This window comes from Oncorhynchus mykiss, chromosome 2 (genome assembly GCF_013265735.2).
Source record: "Oncorhynchus mykiss isolate Arlee chromosome 2, USDA_OmykA_1.1, whole genome shotgun sequence".
Classification (NCBI taxonomy): Eukaryota; Metazoa; Chordata; class Actinopteri; order Salmoniformes; family Salmonidae; genus Oncorhynchus; species Oncorhynchus mykiss.
In genome coordinates this window covers 15667897-15686104 of record NC_048566.1, presented here as the reverse complement: position 1 = coordinate 15686104, position 18208 = coordinate 15667897, and the positions used below count along the sequence as shown (strand labels likewise).

At 41.6% G+C, this 18208-nt stretch overlaps 2 protein-coding genes across 4 annotated transcripts; one reads left to right on the top strand and one right to left on the bottom strand.

Annotated features, from left to right (window-relative positions):
* Window positions 1-4510: 4510 nt before the first annotated feature.
* LOC110535935 (restin homolog) lies at window positions 4511-14119 on the bottom strand. Of its 3 annotated transcripts, XR_005035193.1 has the most exons (6): window positions 13807-14002; window positions 9862-10162; window positions 7197-7251; window positions 6707-6824; window positions 6249-6519; window positions 4511-6193 (listed from the first exon to the last, which is right to left on the bottom strand). XR_005035193.1 is itself a non-coding variant. In XM_021621339.2 (5 exons), exons 1-5 carry the CDS (start codon window positions 13842-13844, stop codon window positions 6486-6488), a joined length of 543 nt encoding a protein of 180 aa, XP_021477014.1. In that variant the 5' UTR covers window positions 13845-14119; the 3' UTR covers window positions 4511-6485. The 3 variants fall into 3 exon arrangements, 2 of the variants coding, with proteins under 2 accessions (XP_021477014.1, XP_021477009.1); XM_021621339.2 differs by having other exon boundaries at window positions 4511-6519; window positions 9862-10159; window positions 13807-14119; XM_021621334.2 differs by having other exon boundaries at window positions 4511-6519.
* Window positions 14120-14245: 126 nt separating this feature from the next.
* Window positions 14246-17898, top strand: LOC110535911 (neurofilament medium polypeptide). Its single transcript, XM_021621290.2, has 5 exons — window positions 14246-14655; window positions 14745-14799; window positions 16190-16304; window positions 16432-16691; window positions 17134-17898. Exons 1-4 carry the CDS (start codon window positions 14356-14358, stop codon window positions 16679-16681), a joined length of 720 nt encoding a protein of 239 aa, XP_021476965.2. The 5' UTR covers window positions 14246-14355; the 3' UTR covers window positions 16682-16691; window positions 17134-17898.
* The last annotated feature ends 310 nt before the right edge of the window (window positions 17899-18208 follow it).

Below are 18208 nucleotides of genomic sequence, written 5' to 3'. Positions count from 1 at the left end.
TTGACCCCACGGGGTGAGATCTTGCGTGGAGCCCCAGATCGAGGGAGATTATCAGTGGTCTTGTATGTCTTCCATTTCCTAATAATTGCTCCCACAGTTGATTTCTTCAAACTAAGCTGCTTACCTATTGCAGATTCAGTCTTCCCAGCCTGGTGCAGGTCTACAATTTTGTTTCTGGTGTCCTTTGACAGCTCTTTGGTCTTGGCCATAGTGGAGTTTGGAGTGTGACCGTTTGAGGTTGTGGACAGGTGCCATTAATACAGGTAACGAGTGGAGGACAGAGGAGCCTCTTAAAGAAGAAGTTACAGGTCTGTGAGAGCCAGAAATCTTGCTTGTTTGTAGGTGACCAAATACTGATTTTCCACCATAATTTGCAAATAAATTCATAAAAAATCCTACAATGTGATTTTCTGGATTCTTTTTCTCATTTTGTCTGTCATAGTTGAAGTGGACCTATGATGAAAATTACAGGCCTCTCTCATCTTTTTAAGTGGGAGAACTTGCACAATTGGTGGCTGACTAAATACTTTTTTTGCCCCACTGTACATTCTACAGACCATACTGACCATTCCCTACAATGCTTCTACTGCGACACCTAGAATAGTTTTTGCTCTATAAGCCAACATGTATTCTTTATACAGTGATTTGCATCGTGGCCAATGGAATGGGTGGAGTAAAAGGCCAGCAACACTGTATTATTCAGTCCCATGAGTCCCATGAAATGACACCATTACATTCTACAGACCCTGAGCACTCCCCAACCCATTTTTACATCTGCACAAATAATCGTATAGTGTCCAGGCACCCCATTTTAAGATGTTTGACCACAGTAACAGTACAGCAACTCTTCCTATGACCTAGCTTTTTGTTCTAACTCATCTGATTTGTGTTCTAGGAACTCTAGTGAGTAGACTGGGCCCTGGTTTTATGGACACACAATCAATCGCTTTTCCTGTGTTCAATTTGTCTGTGCAATACAACAAAAATACAGTTTTTTTTTTCTTAAACATTACATTTCAAATTGCATCCTTAAACAATAGCACCAGTAAATTAACAAGAATCATACAGTCAATATATATATATATATATATATATATATATATATATATATATATATATATATATTATATTATGTTTAATGTATATATTTTTTACCAGTAGGCTATTATTAAGCACCAACCATTTTCTCAATATGCTCCACCTTATAATATTCTTTATCTTTCTGTACATTGACTCTGTAACGGTACCCCCTGTAATAGCCTCGCAATTGTTATTTTAATGCTGCTCTTTAATTAGTTGTAACTTTATTTTTTTTTAAATTTATTAAATCATTTAACTTTTTATATACATATTTTTTTTGTTATTAATTATTATTAAAAATAATTAACTGCATTGTTGGTTTGGGCATGTAAGTAAGCATTTACTGTAAGGTCTACTACACCTGTTGTATTCGGGGCATGTTTGATTTGATTTATATAAAGTACTAATTCTCTATAGTTTAGATTTTTACCCCATGTAGTTATTATATTTCTCCTAATTTTAACATTATGCACAAAGCTGCAAAAAATATATATATTTTGTGGCAGACACAGCGTTTTAACGCAGACTTTTATTTTGAAGGCATAATCAGGAAACCTGAAGTAAAATTAATGTGGATAGGATCCAGCTAGTTTTCTTGCCATGAAGCTAATCCCTGTCTCCATACCGTTTTAGAGACCTTGTTCTTTTAAGGGACATCATTATAACCTATTATCAGCCCTTTCATGAAGGTTCGTAGCATCATATCTCTAACCTATTCCTCTGACTGAGGAAAATTAATGGGCTTATTCTTGTTCATTTGTGTTGCAGTGTCCTTCACACACGTACACTGTCAGAGCAATTACACATTTGTAACACCAGGCAGGGGTAAAAGTAGGCTACACATTGTCAGGTTTTCCATATAGGACACACCAACTTATGAATTGCTTGCATTGTCCATATTTGTACAAGAACTTCAACTATGGCTTCCCCTGTATGTACAGTACATGCTCTCCATGATGTCTGCTTTCTGTGTGTGTGCAGGTCCGTAGAGCAGCACTGCAGGCCCTCCTGGAGCATGAGAGACAGCAGTATGTCATAGAGCTCAACAGACTGGGCAAGACCATCTACAAACAGAGAGTCTAGACTCTAGTCTCTACTAGACCCATAACAACACCAAAGACCATCTGAAGTTTATGCTGAAAGCCATCTAGCAGCTAGGATGTGTGAACAAATATAGAATACTTTGAAGTATTAATGTGAAAACATTTACTCACAACCATCTACAAGCATCTTGTTTACAATCAGACCTTTTTTTATTTATGTAAATACAACGATGTAAAACTGTAATCCTAAAGATAAAACACATTAATGTGTGTTTTATCTTTAGGATTACAGTTTTACATCGTATTTCCATGAATAAAAAAAGGTCTCATCTGTACAGAAGCAGAGTGGATAAACTGATTCTGTAAAAGTACACTTTTAAGCAATTTCCATTCCAGTAAATGAATTACTGGGCCTCATGTCACCTTAACAAAACAGGAATTTGTGTGACAGTCAGGGAGGTAGCACTGTACATAAACAAAACACATACAGTGGGGCAAAAAAGTATTTAGTCAGCCACCAATTGTGCAAGTTCTCCCACTTAAAAAAATGAGAGGCCTGTAATTTTCATCATAGGTACATTTCAACTATGACAGACAAAATGAGAAAATAAATCCAGAAAATCACATTGTAGGATTTTTAATGAATTTATTTGTAAATTATGGTGGAAAATCAGTATTTGGTCACCTACAAACAAGCAAGATTTCTGGCTCTCACAGACCTGTAACTTCTTCTTTAAGAGGCTCCTCTGTCCTCCACTCGTTACCTGTATTAATGACACCTGTTTGAACTTGTTATCAGTATAAAAGACACCTGTCCACAACCTCAAACAGTCACACTCCAAACTCCACTATGGCCAAGACCAAAGAGCTGTCAAAGGACACCAGAAACAAAATTGTAGACCTGCACAAGGCTGGGAAGACTGAATCTGCAATAGGTAAGCAGCTTGGTTTGAAGAAATCAACTGTGGGAGCAATTATTAGGAAATGGAAGACGTACAAGACCACTGATAATCTCCCTCGATCTGGGGCTCTCACCCCGTGGGGTCAAAATGATCACAAGAACGGTGAGCAAAAATCCCAGAACCACACGAGGGGACCTAGTGAATGACCTGCAGAGAGCTGGGACCAAAGTAACAAAGCCTACCATCAGTAACACACTACGCCGCCAGGGACTCAAATCCTGCAGTGCCAGACGTGTCCCCCTGCTTAAGCCAGTACATGTCCAGGCCCGTCTGAAGTTTGCTAGAGAGCATTTGGATGATCCAGAAGAAGATTGGGAGAATGTCATATGGTCAGATGAAACCAAAATATAACTTTTTGGTAAAAACTCAACTCGTCGTGTTTGGAGGACAAAGAATGCTGAGTTGCATCCAAAGACCACCATACCTACTGTGAAGCATGGGGGTGGAAACATCATGCTTTGGGGCTGTTTTTCTGCAAAGGGACCAGGACGACTGATCTGTGTAAAGGAAAGAATGAATGGGGCCATGTATCGTGAGATTTTGATTGAAAACCTCCTTCCATCAGCAAGGGCATTGAAGATGAAACGTGGCTGGGCCTTTCACATGACAATGATCCCAAACACACCGCCCGGGCAACGAAGGAGTGGCTTCGTAAGAAGCATTTTAAGATCCTGGAGTGGCCTAGCCAGTCTCCAGATCTCAACCCCATAGAAAATATTTGGAGGGAGTTGAAAGTCCATGTTGCCCAGCAACAGCCCCAAAACATCACTGCTCTATAGGAGATCTGCATGGAGGAATGGGCCAAAATACCAGCAACAGTGTGTGAAAACCTTGTGAAGACTTACAGAAAACGTTTGACCTCTGTCATTGCCAACAAAGGATATATAACAAGGTATTGAGAAAAACTTTTGTTATTGACCAAATACTTATTTTCCACTATAATTTGCAAATAAATTCATTAAAAATCCTACAATGTGATTTTTTGGAGAAAAAAAAATCTCATTTTGTCTGTCATAGTTGAAGTATACCTATGATGAAAATTACAGGCCTCTCTCATCTTTTTAAGTGGGAGAACTTGCACAATTGGTGGCTGACTAAATACTTTTTTGCCCCACTGTATTTGGTTAACAAACAGGTCTCCTTGTCAACAGCAAGCAAGACCAAAAACATCTACCAATACACAGTCTGGCATTTGTCCATTAAGTAAAACTTTCTACTGGTCATTTGCTTCATTCTTTGAGGGGTAATTATGTAACATTGGAGCTCACTACATTTAACATACTGTATTGTAGCTCACAATGACAGGTCCAATCTCTCTAGCCATATCTGGTACACTTGGTCATGCAGGGTTGGAGACTGTAACACAGACTGAGAAAGTAACTGGAATTTACAGATAAACAAAAAGGAGAGCAGTCGTTGATAATATCAATCAAATCCATCCAGTTTAATACAATCATTCAGGGAGACACCTCCAGAACAGAAGCATAGAAAATGTCCAACGGGGCTTTTGGAGACAGAACCTTCATATTCTAATCAGACAGTACCAAATGTTCTCTAAAATATCAGCCAGAGAGGCTTGGAGTCAATACAAAGACAGTGACTTTGCCGTCTGCTACAGAATCACTCAGTGTTCATAATGTCATCAATACAATAATAATGTGTGTTCTCGGTCCTTGTACCTTCAGTAGCTCAGGTCTAGTGACCATTAACCCATACAAAAGTGAGTCTCACAAATAGAACATTGGAAATCATGTGTATTATAGAAAGGGAAAACATATACATATGCTAATCATTGTGTTAATTACTGTTAACTGAATATTCACTTTATTCATCTGAAATTTTCCCATTACCCACACCCACACAGGGCAATGTTCTACTCTGATTAACGCACACCACACCCAAATGCAATAAAGGTCAATCATACATCTATGCACTATATAGGTCAATCATACATCTATGCACTATAAAGGTCATTCATACATCTATGCACTATAAAGGTCATTCATACATCGATGCACTATAAAGGTCAATCATAGATCTATGCACTATATAGGTAAATCATACATCTATGCACTATAAAGGTCATTCATACATCTATGCACTATAAAGGTCATTCATACATCTATGCACTATAAAGGTCATTCATACATCTATGCACTATAAAGGTCATTCATACATCGATGCACTATAAAGGTCAATCATAGATCTATGCACTATATAGGTAAATCATACATCTATGCACTATAAAGGTCATTCATACATCTATGCACTATAAAGGTCATTCATACATCTATGCACTATAAAGGTCATTCATACATCGATGCACTATAAAGGTCAATCATAGATCTATGCACTATGAAGGTCAATCATAGATCTATGCACTATAAAGGTCAATCATAGATCTATGCACTATAAAGGTCAATCATAGATCTATGCACTATAAAGGTCAATCATAGATCTATGCACTATGAAGGTCAATCATAGATCTATGCACTATAAAGGTCAATCATAGATCTATGCACTATGAAGGTCAATCATAGATCTATGCACTATGAAGGTCAATCATAGATCTATGCACTATAAAGGTCAATCATAGATCTATGCACTATAAAGGTCAATCATAGATCTATGCACTATAAAGGTCAATCATAGATCTATGCACTATAAAGGTCAATCATAGATCTATGCACTATAAAGGTCAATCATAGATCTATGCACTATAAAGGTCAATCATAGATCTATGCACTATAAAGGTCAATCATAGATCTATGCACTATAAAGGTCAATCATAGATCTATGCACTATAAAGGTCAATCATAGATCTATGCAATATAAAGGTCAATCATAGATCTATGCACTATAAAGGTCAATCATAGATCTATGCACTATAAAGGTAATTCATACATTGATGCACTATAAAGGTCAATCATACATCTATGCATAATAAATATTTAATAGACAATTGAACCAGATGGGCATGCACCTTCACACTTCTTTAGAACTCTTCTCTAGAACCTTTGCAACATTCAGAAGTCACCTCAGAGACACCTTGCTCCATCTCTGAGGGAATTAGCCCTAACCTCTTTCAGTCATTCCTACATTAATGTCCTGTACCATAGGATGAAACTCACTAATTAAAAAATGTAATGTCTCCCTTCCTTACCTGCATACACAAACTAACAGTGTACTGTATGTAATGAAGACATGACATTCAGACTGGGTTTTCCAAACCCTTCTTGTTTTTTATTTTCCTGAGTATTGAGAGGTACAGTGAAGTGAAGGTGGTTGTAGGTGGGGAATGTTATGAGCTGCACAACGATGATGTGTATGGGTGTGTGTGCATCACGGCAAGCATGAGGGAGGGAGGGAGGGATGGAGGCTGATAGTCTAGTCCAAGTCTTCATTTTGGGGCCTCTGTGATTCCACACAGCTTCCTGATAAACAACAAAGAAAACAACAACAACAACCATTCGTTATCAATAGCATGTGAGCACCCAGTAACCACAGAACTACACGACACACAGTACACCGTGACCATAGAAGTCTTTCATAATGGTGACCACAAGCCTGTGTTACTGGGTGTGTGTGAGTGTGAGTGTGCCTGAATGCCTGAGTGTGTACCGTCCTTCCTCATTGGTCTGGTCCACAAAGGCACACAGTGCCTTGTCCCGCTCCAGAATCTGCTGTTTCAACGCCTGGATCTCCTCCTGAGCTTTCTTCTTCTGTGCTTCTTGATCATCTAGAGGGGGAGCGAGGGGTAATGAGAGAGGGGTGGAAAGCGGGAGGGTAGGAAAAAAGACAGAGGGAAATGGGGAGGGCAGGAAAACATTTATTGAGAGAAAGCTTGTGAGGTCTGGGGTCCACTCAACAACCAAGAATTCACAAAATGAGACAAACACCAAATTGAGACTCTGCATAGAGAATTCTGCAAAAATATCCCCCGTGTAAAATATAAAACACCAAATAATGCATGCAGAGCAGAATTAGGCTGATCCCCCCCCAAATGACCAAAATCCAGAAAAGAGACGTTAAATTCTACAACCACCTAAAAGGGAGCAATTCATGACTGAGCTGACGGTATCCCATCACTGCAGTAAAATAGCCATCGTACCTTTAACTTTCTGAAGGGCCGCCGACGCGTCAGTCTTCTTTTTCTCCGCATCGGCCTGAGGAGAAAAAAAGAGGGGAGATGAGGGAGATGAGGACCGGTATTAGAAGCACTGTGGGCCTTGTCTAGCTAGGCCTTATTAAGGGCTACATAAGGCCTACAATGTGTCCTTCATAATATGCACTTTGTTTAAAGTGTGACTAATCCTTTTTGTGACTAATAAGTGAGAACAACATTTAATTCCTGACTGATCACTGCTAAGAGAATACCTGGCAGAATTCCTCTCACATGCCACTCAACACAAAACATACCTTCAGAAAGTATTCACACCCCTTGACTTTTTCCAAATTTAGTTGTGATACAAAGTGGGATTCAAATAGGTTTAATTGTACTTTTTTGCCAACGATCTACACAAAATACTCTAATTCAAAGAGGAAAATAAAAAAGTAATCATGGAAAAATAAACCACTAATATACAGTGCCTTGCGAAAGTATTCGGCCCCCTTGAACTTTGCGACCTTTTGCCACATTTCAGGCTTCAAACATAAAGATATAAAACTGTATTTTTTTGTGAAGAATCAACAACAAGTGGGACACAATCATGAAGTGGAACGACATTTATTGGATATTTCAAACTTTTTTAACAAATCAAAAACTGAAAAATTGTTGGTTGAAAAAAAATTGGTTTGTATTGTGGAGTAACTACAATGTTGTTGATCCATCCTCAGTTTTCTCCTATCACAGCCAATAAACTCTGTTTTAAAAATCACAATTAGCTTCATGGTGAAATCCCTGAGCGGTTTCCTTCCTCAACAGCCACTGAGGACGCCTGTATCTTTGTAGTGACTGGGTGTATTGATATTGGTTCAAAATGTAATTAATAACTTCACCACGCTCAAAGGTGTCCTACCAAAAGGTGTCCTTCTTTGCGAGGCACTGGAAAACCTCCTTGGTTTTGTGGTTGAATCTGTGCTTGAAACTCACTGCTGTACTGAGGGATTTTACAAATAATTGTATGTGTAGGGTACTTAGATGGGGTAATCATTATGTGGGGTAATCATGTTAAATAAACACTTGTGGCACACAGAGTGAGTCCATGCAACTTATTATGTGACCTGTTAACCCTTTAGAGTCGATTCAATCTAATTATCATAATATAAAAAAAATCCCCATCCAAATCTGTCTGTTTAAGATAGAGATACTGTATGGGCTGTGTCTCAATCCACTGCATCCACCTTGCGCATCTGCAGTTGAAAGTGGCAGAGCTACAATGCTGTTTGTCAGATCAGCATACATCCCGAAAATCAGTCTCCTCACGAAAACTTCTGTAGTGTCCGAACAAGTGTCATCTGAACGTAACCCTGTAACGGGTCAAAAAATGAATGGAAGTATGTAAGTAGTTTTGTGCCCCAATTTTTTTTTCCTGAGCTTTCTGATATCTCCTAGATATAGGACAGACACATCAAAACCGTATTCCTTATTATTGATTTTTTGACTGTCTGTTTTGCCATTTATGAATGCGTTATTCAATGCGTTTCTATGTGCTATATTTTTCTTTATATACCTAAAGATATAAACAATTCCAAACAAATAGCTAAATAATCCATGGTATGACCATCTTAAAACAATTAGCTTAGCAGGAGCAGATTTTTACTCCTCAATTTATTTGGGCTTGCCATAACAAAGGTGCTGAATACTTATTGACTCAAGACATTTCAGCTTTTCATTTTTATATATTTTTTACAATTTCAGAACACAATACCACTTTGACATTTTGAGGTATTGTGTGTAGATCAGTGACACAAAATCTCAATTTAATCCATTTTAACTTTAGGTTGTAAAACAATAAAAAGTGAAGGAGTTTGAATACTTTCTGAAGGCACTGTAATATATCCCATGTCAGTTTACCTTCTAGTGTGTGTAATCTGCCACAGTGGTGAATGATGTGGTGATGTGGTAATCAGATCAAGTTGCCCTCTAATATGAAACACAAAACATTAACACACCCCACCTGATATACACCTCTACATGTAAAAATGTACGTATTACCTTGACTAACCTGTACCCCCGCCCATTGACTTGGTACCGGTACAACCTGTATATAGCCTCGTTATTGTTATGTCATTTTCTTGTGTTACTTTTGATAGAACATTTTTACTTGAGTTTATTTAGTAAATATTTTCTTAACTCTATTTCTTGAACTGCATTGTTGGTTAAGGGCTTGTAAGTAAGCATTTCACGGTAAGGCCTACTACACCTGTTGTATTCGGCGCATGTGACAAATTCGAAATTTGATGGTGATCGTGAATACAGGGCCCTTACATGAGGGTTAGGAGGACTAATGAATCTACAGAAAATAAATCAACTGACCATCATCATATCCAACACTCCCACTGTAAGTGAATTTGACCTATAAACAGATCACAAGCCAGTCTGTTGCCAATGGTTTCACAATGGATAGGAAGATTGTTTTAGTGCTGCCTTTGTTTCAGTGTTCTAATTCCTAATTCTCTGGTTCTGTGTCTCTGGTGAGACTTGGTATAGGCATTCTGTTAATGGATTATTATAGACCATAACACGAGTATAAACAGTGCTGTAACTTCTCTATGTAGCAGGTGTCTGTTTGCATAGTATGTGTGTGTGTGTGTGTGTGTGTGTGTGAGCCTACCTTCTCTGTATGACAGGTCTTTAGACTCTTGTCCGCCTCGCCTGTGGCTTTAGCAGACTGCTCCTTCTTCTTAGTCAGCTCCTCTCTCTGGGTGTTGATGGGCTCCAGCTCACCATTCAGCTTCTGGATCTTCATCTTGACCTGGACGATGTCGTTCTCCTTCTGCTTGACCTGAGAGGAGCTCTCCAGAGCGCGGGCTTTAAGACCCTGCAGAGTCAGCTCCTGGCGGACCGCCTGGTACATCAACACCACCATCACACCCACGGCCAGGAACACTAGCGCAGACACAGCCCGCATACTGCTGGGACAGGACAGAGAGAAGGAAGGAGGTAGAGAAAGAGAGAGAGAGATGAGGCTCAAGTCAGGTCCAGTTTGTCTTTCTTGCCTGCTGTCTTGATCGGTCACTCCTCAACCATCCCCGTAGTCAGCCTGTGTGTGTTGGAGAGTGTGTGTGTTCACATTCCCTCCCTCTGGTTGCTGATGGCAGTCTGTCCACCTGTAACTGGTTTGTCCTGCTAGGCAGAATGTTTGGTAGACAAAGATAAATCTACTTCCTTGTTTAACTCCCACCGCTTTTATCTCCCTCCCTCCCCACTTCTCTCTCCCTCCCTTCCTCTCTTGCTCTCTCACCTTCTGTTTCAGAGGTCATGGTTAACAGATGCTCTCTCTCTATTGTTTATCTCTCTTTCATTTGCATTTCATTTCTCCTCCCTCTTCCTCTTAGAGGGTACACAGACAACCAGAGATTATCAAATTGTTCCGTGTAGTAAGTCATCATTTAGGGTGCAGTGTGTGCTATGGGGAGATTTAAGATCATTAAAGTTCATATTTAGTTTAGAGTGATTAACACAATGTTTAGCATATTAGTATATATATTATGTTCCTTCTGTAAAACACATGATTTCCAGTGTATGTGACACTCAAGGTGCGGGTTGATGGTCACTAGACTTGATACTGAATGTTATGGATTATTCTCATATCTGTTGATAGTGATTAACGCCAGACTGGATGTACAAGGACCGAGGACACACTGATTATTCATATTGTATTGATGACATTGTGTAAACACTGTATGATTCTGTAGCAGCTGGCAAAGTAGCAGCCTTTTGTTTTGACTTCCTACCAGCCTCACGGGCTGGTGTTTACTCTGGTGCTGTCTGATTAGGATACAAAGGGCCTGTCTCTAAGAGGCTGGTGTTTACTCTGGTGCTGTCTGATTAGGGCCTGTCTCCAAGAGGCCGGTGTTTACTCTGGTGCTGTCTGATTAGGATACAAAGGGCCTGTCTCTAAGACGCTGGTGTTTACTCTGGTGCTGTCTGATTAGGATACAAAGGGCCTGTCTCTAAGAGGCTGGTGTTTACTCTGGTGCTGTCTGATTAGGATATAAAGGGCCTGTCTCTAAGAGGCTGGTGTTTACTCTGGTGCTGTCTGATTAGGGCCTGTCTCCAAGAGGCCGGTGTTTACTCTGGTGCTGTCTGATTAGGATACAAAGGGCCTGTCTCTAAGAGGCTGGTGTTTACTCTGGTGCTGTCTGATTAGGATACAAAGGGCCTGTCTCTAAGAGGCTGGTGTTTACTCTGGTGCTGTCTGATTAGGATATAAAGGGCCTGTCTCTAAGAGGCTGGTGTTTACTCTGGTGCTGTCTGATTAGGATATAAAGGACCTGTCTCTAAGAGGCTGGTGTTTACTCTGGTGCTGTCTGATTAGGATATAAAGGGCCTGTCTCCAAGAGGCTGGTGTTTACTCTGGTGCTGTCTGATTAGGATATAAAGGGCCTGTCTCCAAGAGGCTGGTGTTTACTCTGGTGCTGTCTGATTAGGATATAAAGGGCCTGTCTCCAAGAGGCTGGTGTTTACTCTGGTGCTGTCTGATTAGGATATAAAGGGCCTGTCTCCAAGAGGCTGGTGTTTACTCTGGTGCTGTCTGATTAGGATATAAAGGGCCTGTCTCCAAGAGGCTGGTGTTTACTCTGTTGCTGTCTGATTAGGATATAAAGGACCTGTCTCTAAGAGGCTGGTGTTTACTCTGGTGCTGTCTGATTAGGATATAAAGGGCCTGTCTCCAAGAGGCTGGTGTTTACTCTGGTGCTGTCTGATTAGGATATAAAGGGCCTGTCTCTAAGAGGCTGGTGTTTACTCTGGTGCAGTCTGATTAGGATATAAAGGGCCTGTCTCCAAGAGGCTGTTGTTTACTCTGGTGCTGTCTGATTAGGATATAAAGGGCCTGTCTCTAAGAGGCTGGTGTTTACTCTGGTGCTGTCTGATTAGGATATAAAGGGCCTGTCTCCAAGAGGCTGGTGTTTACTCTGGTGCTGTCTGATTAGGATATAAAGGGCCTGTCTCCAAGAGGCTGTTGTTTACACTGGTGCTGTCTGATTAGGATATAAAGGGCCTGTCTCCAAGAGGCCGGTGTTTACTCTGGTGCTGTCTGATTAGGATATAAAGGTCCTGTCTCCAAGAGGCTGGTGTTTACTCTGGTGCTGTCTGATTAGGATATAAAGGGCCTGTCTCCAAGAGGCTGTTGTTTACACTGGTGCTGTCTGATTAGGATATAAAGGGCCTGTCTCCAAGAGGCTGTTGTTTACTCTGGTGCTGTCTGATTAGGATATAAAGGGCCTGTCTCCAAGAGGCTGTTGTTTACACTGGTGCTGTCTGATTAGGATATAAAGGGCCTGTCTCCAAGAGGCTGTTGTTTACTCTGGTGCTGTCTGATTAGGATATAAAGGGCCTGTCTCTAAGAGGCTGTTGTTTACTCTGGTGCTGTCTGATTAGGATATAAAGGGCCTGTCTCCAAGAGGCTGTTGTTTACACTGGTGCTGTCTGATTAGGATATAAAGGGCCTGTCTCCAAGAGGCCGGTGTTTACTCTGGTGCTGTCTGATTAGGATATAAAGGGCCTGTCTCCAAGAGGCTGGTGTTTACTCTGGTGCTGTCTGATTAGGATATAAAGGGCCTGTCTCCAAGAGGCTGGTGTTTACTCTGGTGCTGTCTGATTAGGATATAAAGGGCCTGTCTCCAAGAGGCCGGTGTTTACTCTGGTGCTGTCTGATTAGGATACAAAGGGCCTGTCTCTAAGAGGCTGGTGTTTACTCTGGTGCTGTCTGATTAGGATATAAAGGGCCTGTCTCCAAGAGGCTGGTGTTTACTCTGGTGCTGTCTGATTAGGATATAAAGGGCCTGTCTCCAAGAGGTTGGTGTTTACTCTGGTGCTGTCTGATTAGGATATAAAGGGCCTGTCTCCAAGAGGCCAGTAAGACATTGGGATCATTTGAGTGGGAAGGGGAAAGCAACCGACTGTAGACAAAAGTCGAGGAGGGAAGTTGGGGGAGGTGCATCTGCGACAGCAGAAAGTCAGACACTGATGTGGTTTTCCAACAGCAAGGCTCAGTGCAACATGGCAATGTTCCCATTGTTTATAAAAGTTGTTCTTTATTATGTCAAAATAAACATGTCTCCAACCCCCATATCACACACTCACAAACTGAAAATATACAGTGCATTCGGAAAGTATTCAGACCCCTTGACTTTTTCAAAATGTTGTTACGTTACAGCCTTATTCTAATATAGATTACATTTTTACAACGGCGGGGTAATTCCAAGATGGAGGCGCCTCAACACAGCGCCACATGTCAGTCATCTACTGTATATACATTATTGGTTGTAACGTAATGCACCAGATAAGATTTTTTTTTTGACTTTACCAACGATTTTGCTCTGCTTTTTGTTTTCCTGTAAATTCCTAGTTACTTGACAAGTTACTGGAAACATAGCTAGTGTGGCCTGACCTCAAACTGGCAGAGCTTTATAGGTTAATAGGTTTGTCATGACTAAATGTTTATACTGGAACTAAATCAAAGGTAGTCGTAGCCTTTAGGCTAGGGCGTGTTTAACAAATGATGATCATTCCTAATTCGAGTTGCGCATGTTATACAGTATTATCACGTTACCTTTTTACGTTTATATTCCCTTGAATTCCGGAGTGCATTCATCCACTTACTTCCGCGTAGCAATGCCAGGTATGCTAGTGCTATCTGGGAGCCTTGGGACGTCCATACCCTAAATCCTAACCTTAAACCCTACTCTTACTCTAACCTTAACCATAATCCTTACCTAACCTTAAGCATTATTAACCAACTTCAAAGGGAGGTAAGCTCGTCCCAAGGATCCCGGATAGCATGGACCGTGACAGGTGGGCGGGCATGGGGATGGTTTGAGTGAAGCGCTCTCCAAAAAAAAAAGAAGACGAATAAGTGCGCTCTCCGCGGACTCGACAGAAGCAGATTTTTCTGTTTTTCAGGGATATAGTGGATATAGTATTTTCAACCTGACTTCCGTTTCACCTGAAAACTGAAGCACGGACTCCACTCAATTACAGTGGGTCCTTTCACACTCCATTGGTACTTCCGCTGTAAGTCTGCGAGGACGTCGTCAACACTTCTGCGGAGCAGTCGACAGGGACCAGCGAAAACGACTGTTCCTTGGTCAAACTCCACGGCATGATGAAGTCACAGGGTGTGTTGGTGGGGGTGTCTCTGCTAACTAGCGTAGCTCTGCTGGGACTGATAAACGTGCGGCGGAAAGAAGAGATGAAGGAGCAGAAACATGTATCGTTCGAGACGATTAAACTGCGTGTGACCAGAGACGTACTGGGAGAGTACCAACACGAGGTGATCAGAGCTCACAACCTGCTGGACAAGACCAAGGCTCAGGTGGATACTCTGGGGTCAGAACTCCCCCCACTGCAGGCTGCAGAGGCCAAGAAGAAGAGTGAACTGGAGGCATGCCAGGGAGAAAATGTAAGGAAGGAGGGGTATGTCTGGGGTTTAGAGTGTACACAATTGATTTCCTGTGTGTGTGTGTGTGTTTTCTCTCTCTCCTGTCACAGAAACATGTCGCAGATGAGGTGGGGGCCATTGAGGCAGAGAACAGTAACTCTAAAAGTGAGTGTTTAAACACCTGAAACTATGGTTACATCAACACTGTTCTGAAAGGCTCTTCGCCTTATTACTGATACGACTTTGATAACATGTATGATAGTTCACTGCTCCTCAATGAAGTGGATGTCGATTAAGACAGCTCCCCGCACCTCTGATTCAGAGGGGTTGGGTTAAATGCAGAAGACACATTTCTGTTGAATGCATTCAGTTGTGCAACTAACTAGATATCCCCTTTCCATTCACAGTGAACTATAACAGAAAAGCAGGTTTAAAACAGGTCCATGACCAGTTCTAGGTGCAAGGTTTTTCTCTTCTAAATATTTTGGTGGATGAGAGACATCTTGTGGCGGAATAAGCTCATTGCAGGTCGCTGGGATTAAGAGTAGTATTCTGTATATGCGACTGGTTTTACTGAATATGTTTTATTCACTTACCTGTCTTCTAGTATCCCTCTGTCTCTGTCCTGTAGCCTCTAGCTCCATGTTCTGTCTCTGTCCTGTAGCCTCTAGCTCCATGTTCTGTCTCTGTCCTGTAGCCTCTAACCCCCTGTTCTGTCTCTGTCCTGTAGCCTCTAACCCCCTGTTCTGTCTCTGTCCTGTAGCCTCTAACCCCCTGTTCTCTCTGTCCTGTAGCCTCTAGCTCCATGTTCTGTCTCTGTCCTGTAGCCTCTAACCCCCTGTTCTGTCTCTGTCCTGTAGCCTCTAACCCCCTGTTCTCTCTGTTCTGTAGCCTCTAGCTCCATGTTCTGTCTCTGTCCTGTAGCCTCTAGCTCCATGTTCTGTCTCTGTCCTGTAGCCTCTAGCTCCATGTTGTGTCTCTGTCCTGTAGCCTCTAGCTCCATGTTCTGTCTCTGTCCTGTAGCCTCTAACCCCCTGTTCTGTCTCTGTCCTGTAGCCTCTAGCCCCCTGTTCTGTCTCTGTCCTGTAGCCTCTAGCCCCCTGTTCTGTCTCTGGCCTCTAGGCCCCTGTTCTGTCTCTGTCCTGTAGCCTCTAGCCCCATGTTGTGTCCTGTAGCCTTTAGCCCCATGTTCTGTCCTGTAGCCTCTAGCCCCATGTTGTGTCCTGTAGCATCTAACCCCCTCTCTGTCTGGTCCTGTAGCCTCTAGCCCCATGTTGTGTCCTGTAGCATCTAACCCCCTGTTCTGCCTCTGTCCTGTAGCCTCTAGCCCCATGTTGTGTCCTGTAGCATCTAACCCCATGTTGTGTCCTGTAGCCTCTAACCCCATGTTGTGTCCTGTAGCATCTAACCCCCTGTTCTGCCTCTGTCCTGTAGCCTCTAGCCCCGTGTTGTGTCCTATAGCATCTAACCCCCTGTTCTGCCTCTGTCCTGTAGCATCTAACCCCCTCTCTGTCTGGTCCTGTAGCATCTAACCCCTCTCTGTCTGGTCCTGTAGCTGAGTTTGAGAAGCAAAAGGCTGCCTGGGAAGCAGAGATGACGTCTCTCAAACAGCAGGTGGTGCAGCGCAGCAAAGTGTGTGTCTTTGTGAAGAAGGACTCTGTAGAGGGAAGGTAAGAGACTGGGACTGGAGTCCTGAACATGGAACACCTCTATACATGTCCATCTGTATGTATACCTGTACACCACAGGCATATGGACACTTCACACACTAGCTCTATCTGTCTCTGACTCCCAAAGGAAACTGTGTGGAGATGAACCGCCTAAACAAGAGGCCGCTCCAAAACCAGATGCCCCCAAACCAGAAGAATCCAAGCCAGATGCTCCCAAACCTGATTCTCCTAAAGAAGCCCCTAAACAAGAGGCCACCCCCAAACCAGAAGAATCCAAACCAGATGCTCCCAAACCTGATTCTCCTAAAGAAGCCCCTAAACAAGAGGCCGCCCCCAAACCAGAAGAACCCAAACCTGAGGCCCCAAAGATGAGATGAGCAGAGCTGGGTATCTTTTGTTCTCTTTTTCTGTTAGCATTCCACTGATTGGTTTTCTCTTGATAGCATTAGGAAACAGCTTATAGCAGTGAAGATGCATGTTATTATGTAGAAATGCCAGATAAGACGCAAAAACACCATCATAAAAAAAGTATTCTATCATTTAAAAGGATAGTATTTCAGTCAAATACAGTGTCACTATCTTTTGAGTCTTGCTGTCTGGGACTGTATTAGAGTTGACTGTGGTGTCAGTATGATGTTGTTAACCAGCTTTATGATGTCCTAGTTATTATCCCCATCTCTCATTGTTGACAGAGGTGTGTGCATGACAGATGTGGGATCCGTCTTCTCTGGAACAATGTCTCATCTGTCAATCAGGATGTTGGTTCTATTTGCCTTTTATTGTGTGAAGGATGACTGACTCTTTCATTTTGACCTTTGTTTGTTTTTAGGGATGGGCGAAGAGAACGGGAAGAGCAACGTGGAATCAAAGAAAAGACATAAGGAAGGCAGATGAAAAATGGAGACCTTCTGCAGGACATTTCTCTGTTCCTTTTAAAACTCGTTAGAACTTGTCCTTCATGCTACTTTAGAGTGTCTATTAACTACCATCTAACATGAGTGGATATTGAATAGTTTTTGTTAACCTTGTCCATTCCTCTCTCTCAGTATGACCCTCCCTCAGGGGGTGTTTGTGTGTGTGATTTGAACAAATGTGTATGTGCCACCAGTATCGACCAATTGGAAAGTCCAGAGCCTCGCTCTGTCACTCCTCATCATCCTCACTCTGTTACCCGGGTGACGGTATTATGCAGTGGTGGCGACCATAGCATGGACAAATCAAAAGTCCTGGATTAAACTAATGGTATTTCTGTTTGTCTGATTCTGATGTAATAAAGCTTAACCCTAAAGGAAAGTTTTGAATGTGGATTTTAGTAACTATTGATACAGGACCATTTCATATTTAATGTGAGCACAAACATTGGCATTGTTTACTGTATTTTCTGATTCCCTCCATCTGTAAACATTTCAAGACAAATAACTAATAACAGCTGCTGGAGATCTGTTAGAGTATCACAATGATGTAAAACTCATATAGAATGAAGTCACCTCAAATTATTGGCACCCATGATAAAGATGAGCAAACAGTACTTTATAATACAAAATATTAAGCTATTGTGTATATTGCATGCTCAAATAAAATATTTATAGTACTACAATTGCTCAGAGAAAAATATTTTGTTGAACAATTATTTCTTTTTTTGTGTCAGAAAATGTGTCAAAGTTATTGTCAAACCTGCTTTCAATGCTTTGTGTACCCACACCTAGCCAGGATAATGTCTCAGCCTTTTTCTGAGATGTTTTATGAGATTGAAGGATCTTAGGCCATTCCTCCATACAGACTCTTTCCAGATCCCTGATATTTGTTGGTCTGTGCTTATGGACTGGCCTCTTCAGTTCAAACCACAGGTTTTCTTTAGTCCGGAGACTGAGATGGCTATTGCAAAATGTTGATTTTTGTGGTTG

Coding starts and splice junctions, on each gene's coding strand:
- LOC110535935 (XM_021621334.2), bottom strand. CDS start 13,844: ATGCACTCCGGAATTCAAGGGAATATAAACGTAAAAAG. Junction 7,252..9,861: donor AGACCTGTCATACAGAGAAG/GTAGGCTCACAC, acceptor TTTTCTCCTCAG/GCCGATGCGGAGAAAAAGAA. Junction 6,825..7,196: donor GGCCCTTCAGAAAGTTAAAG/GTACGATGGCTA, acceptor CTCCCCCTCTAG/ATGATCAAGAAGCACAGAAG.
- LOC110535911 (XM_021621290.2), top strand. CDS start 14,356: ATGATGAAGTCACAGGGTGTGTTGGTGGGGGTGTCTCTGCTAACTAGC. Junction 14,656..14,744: donor AGGCATGCCAGGGAGAAAAT/GTAAGGAAGGAG, acceptor CTCCTGTCACAG/AAACATGTCGCAGATGAGGT. Junction 16,305..16,431: donor AAGGACTCTGTAGAGGGAAG/GTAAGAGACTGG, acceptor TGACTCCCAAAG/GAAACTGTGTGGAGATGAAC.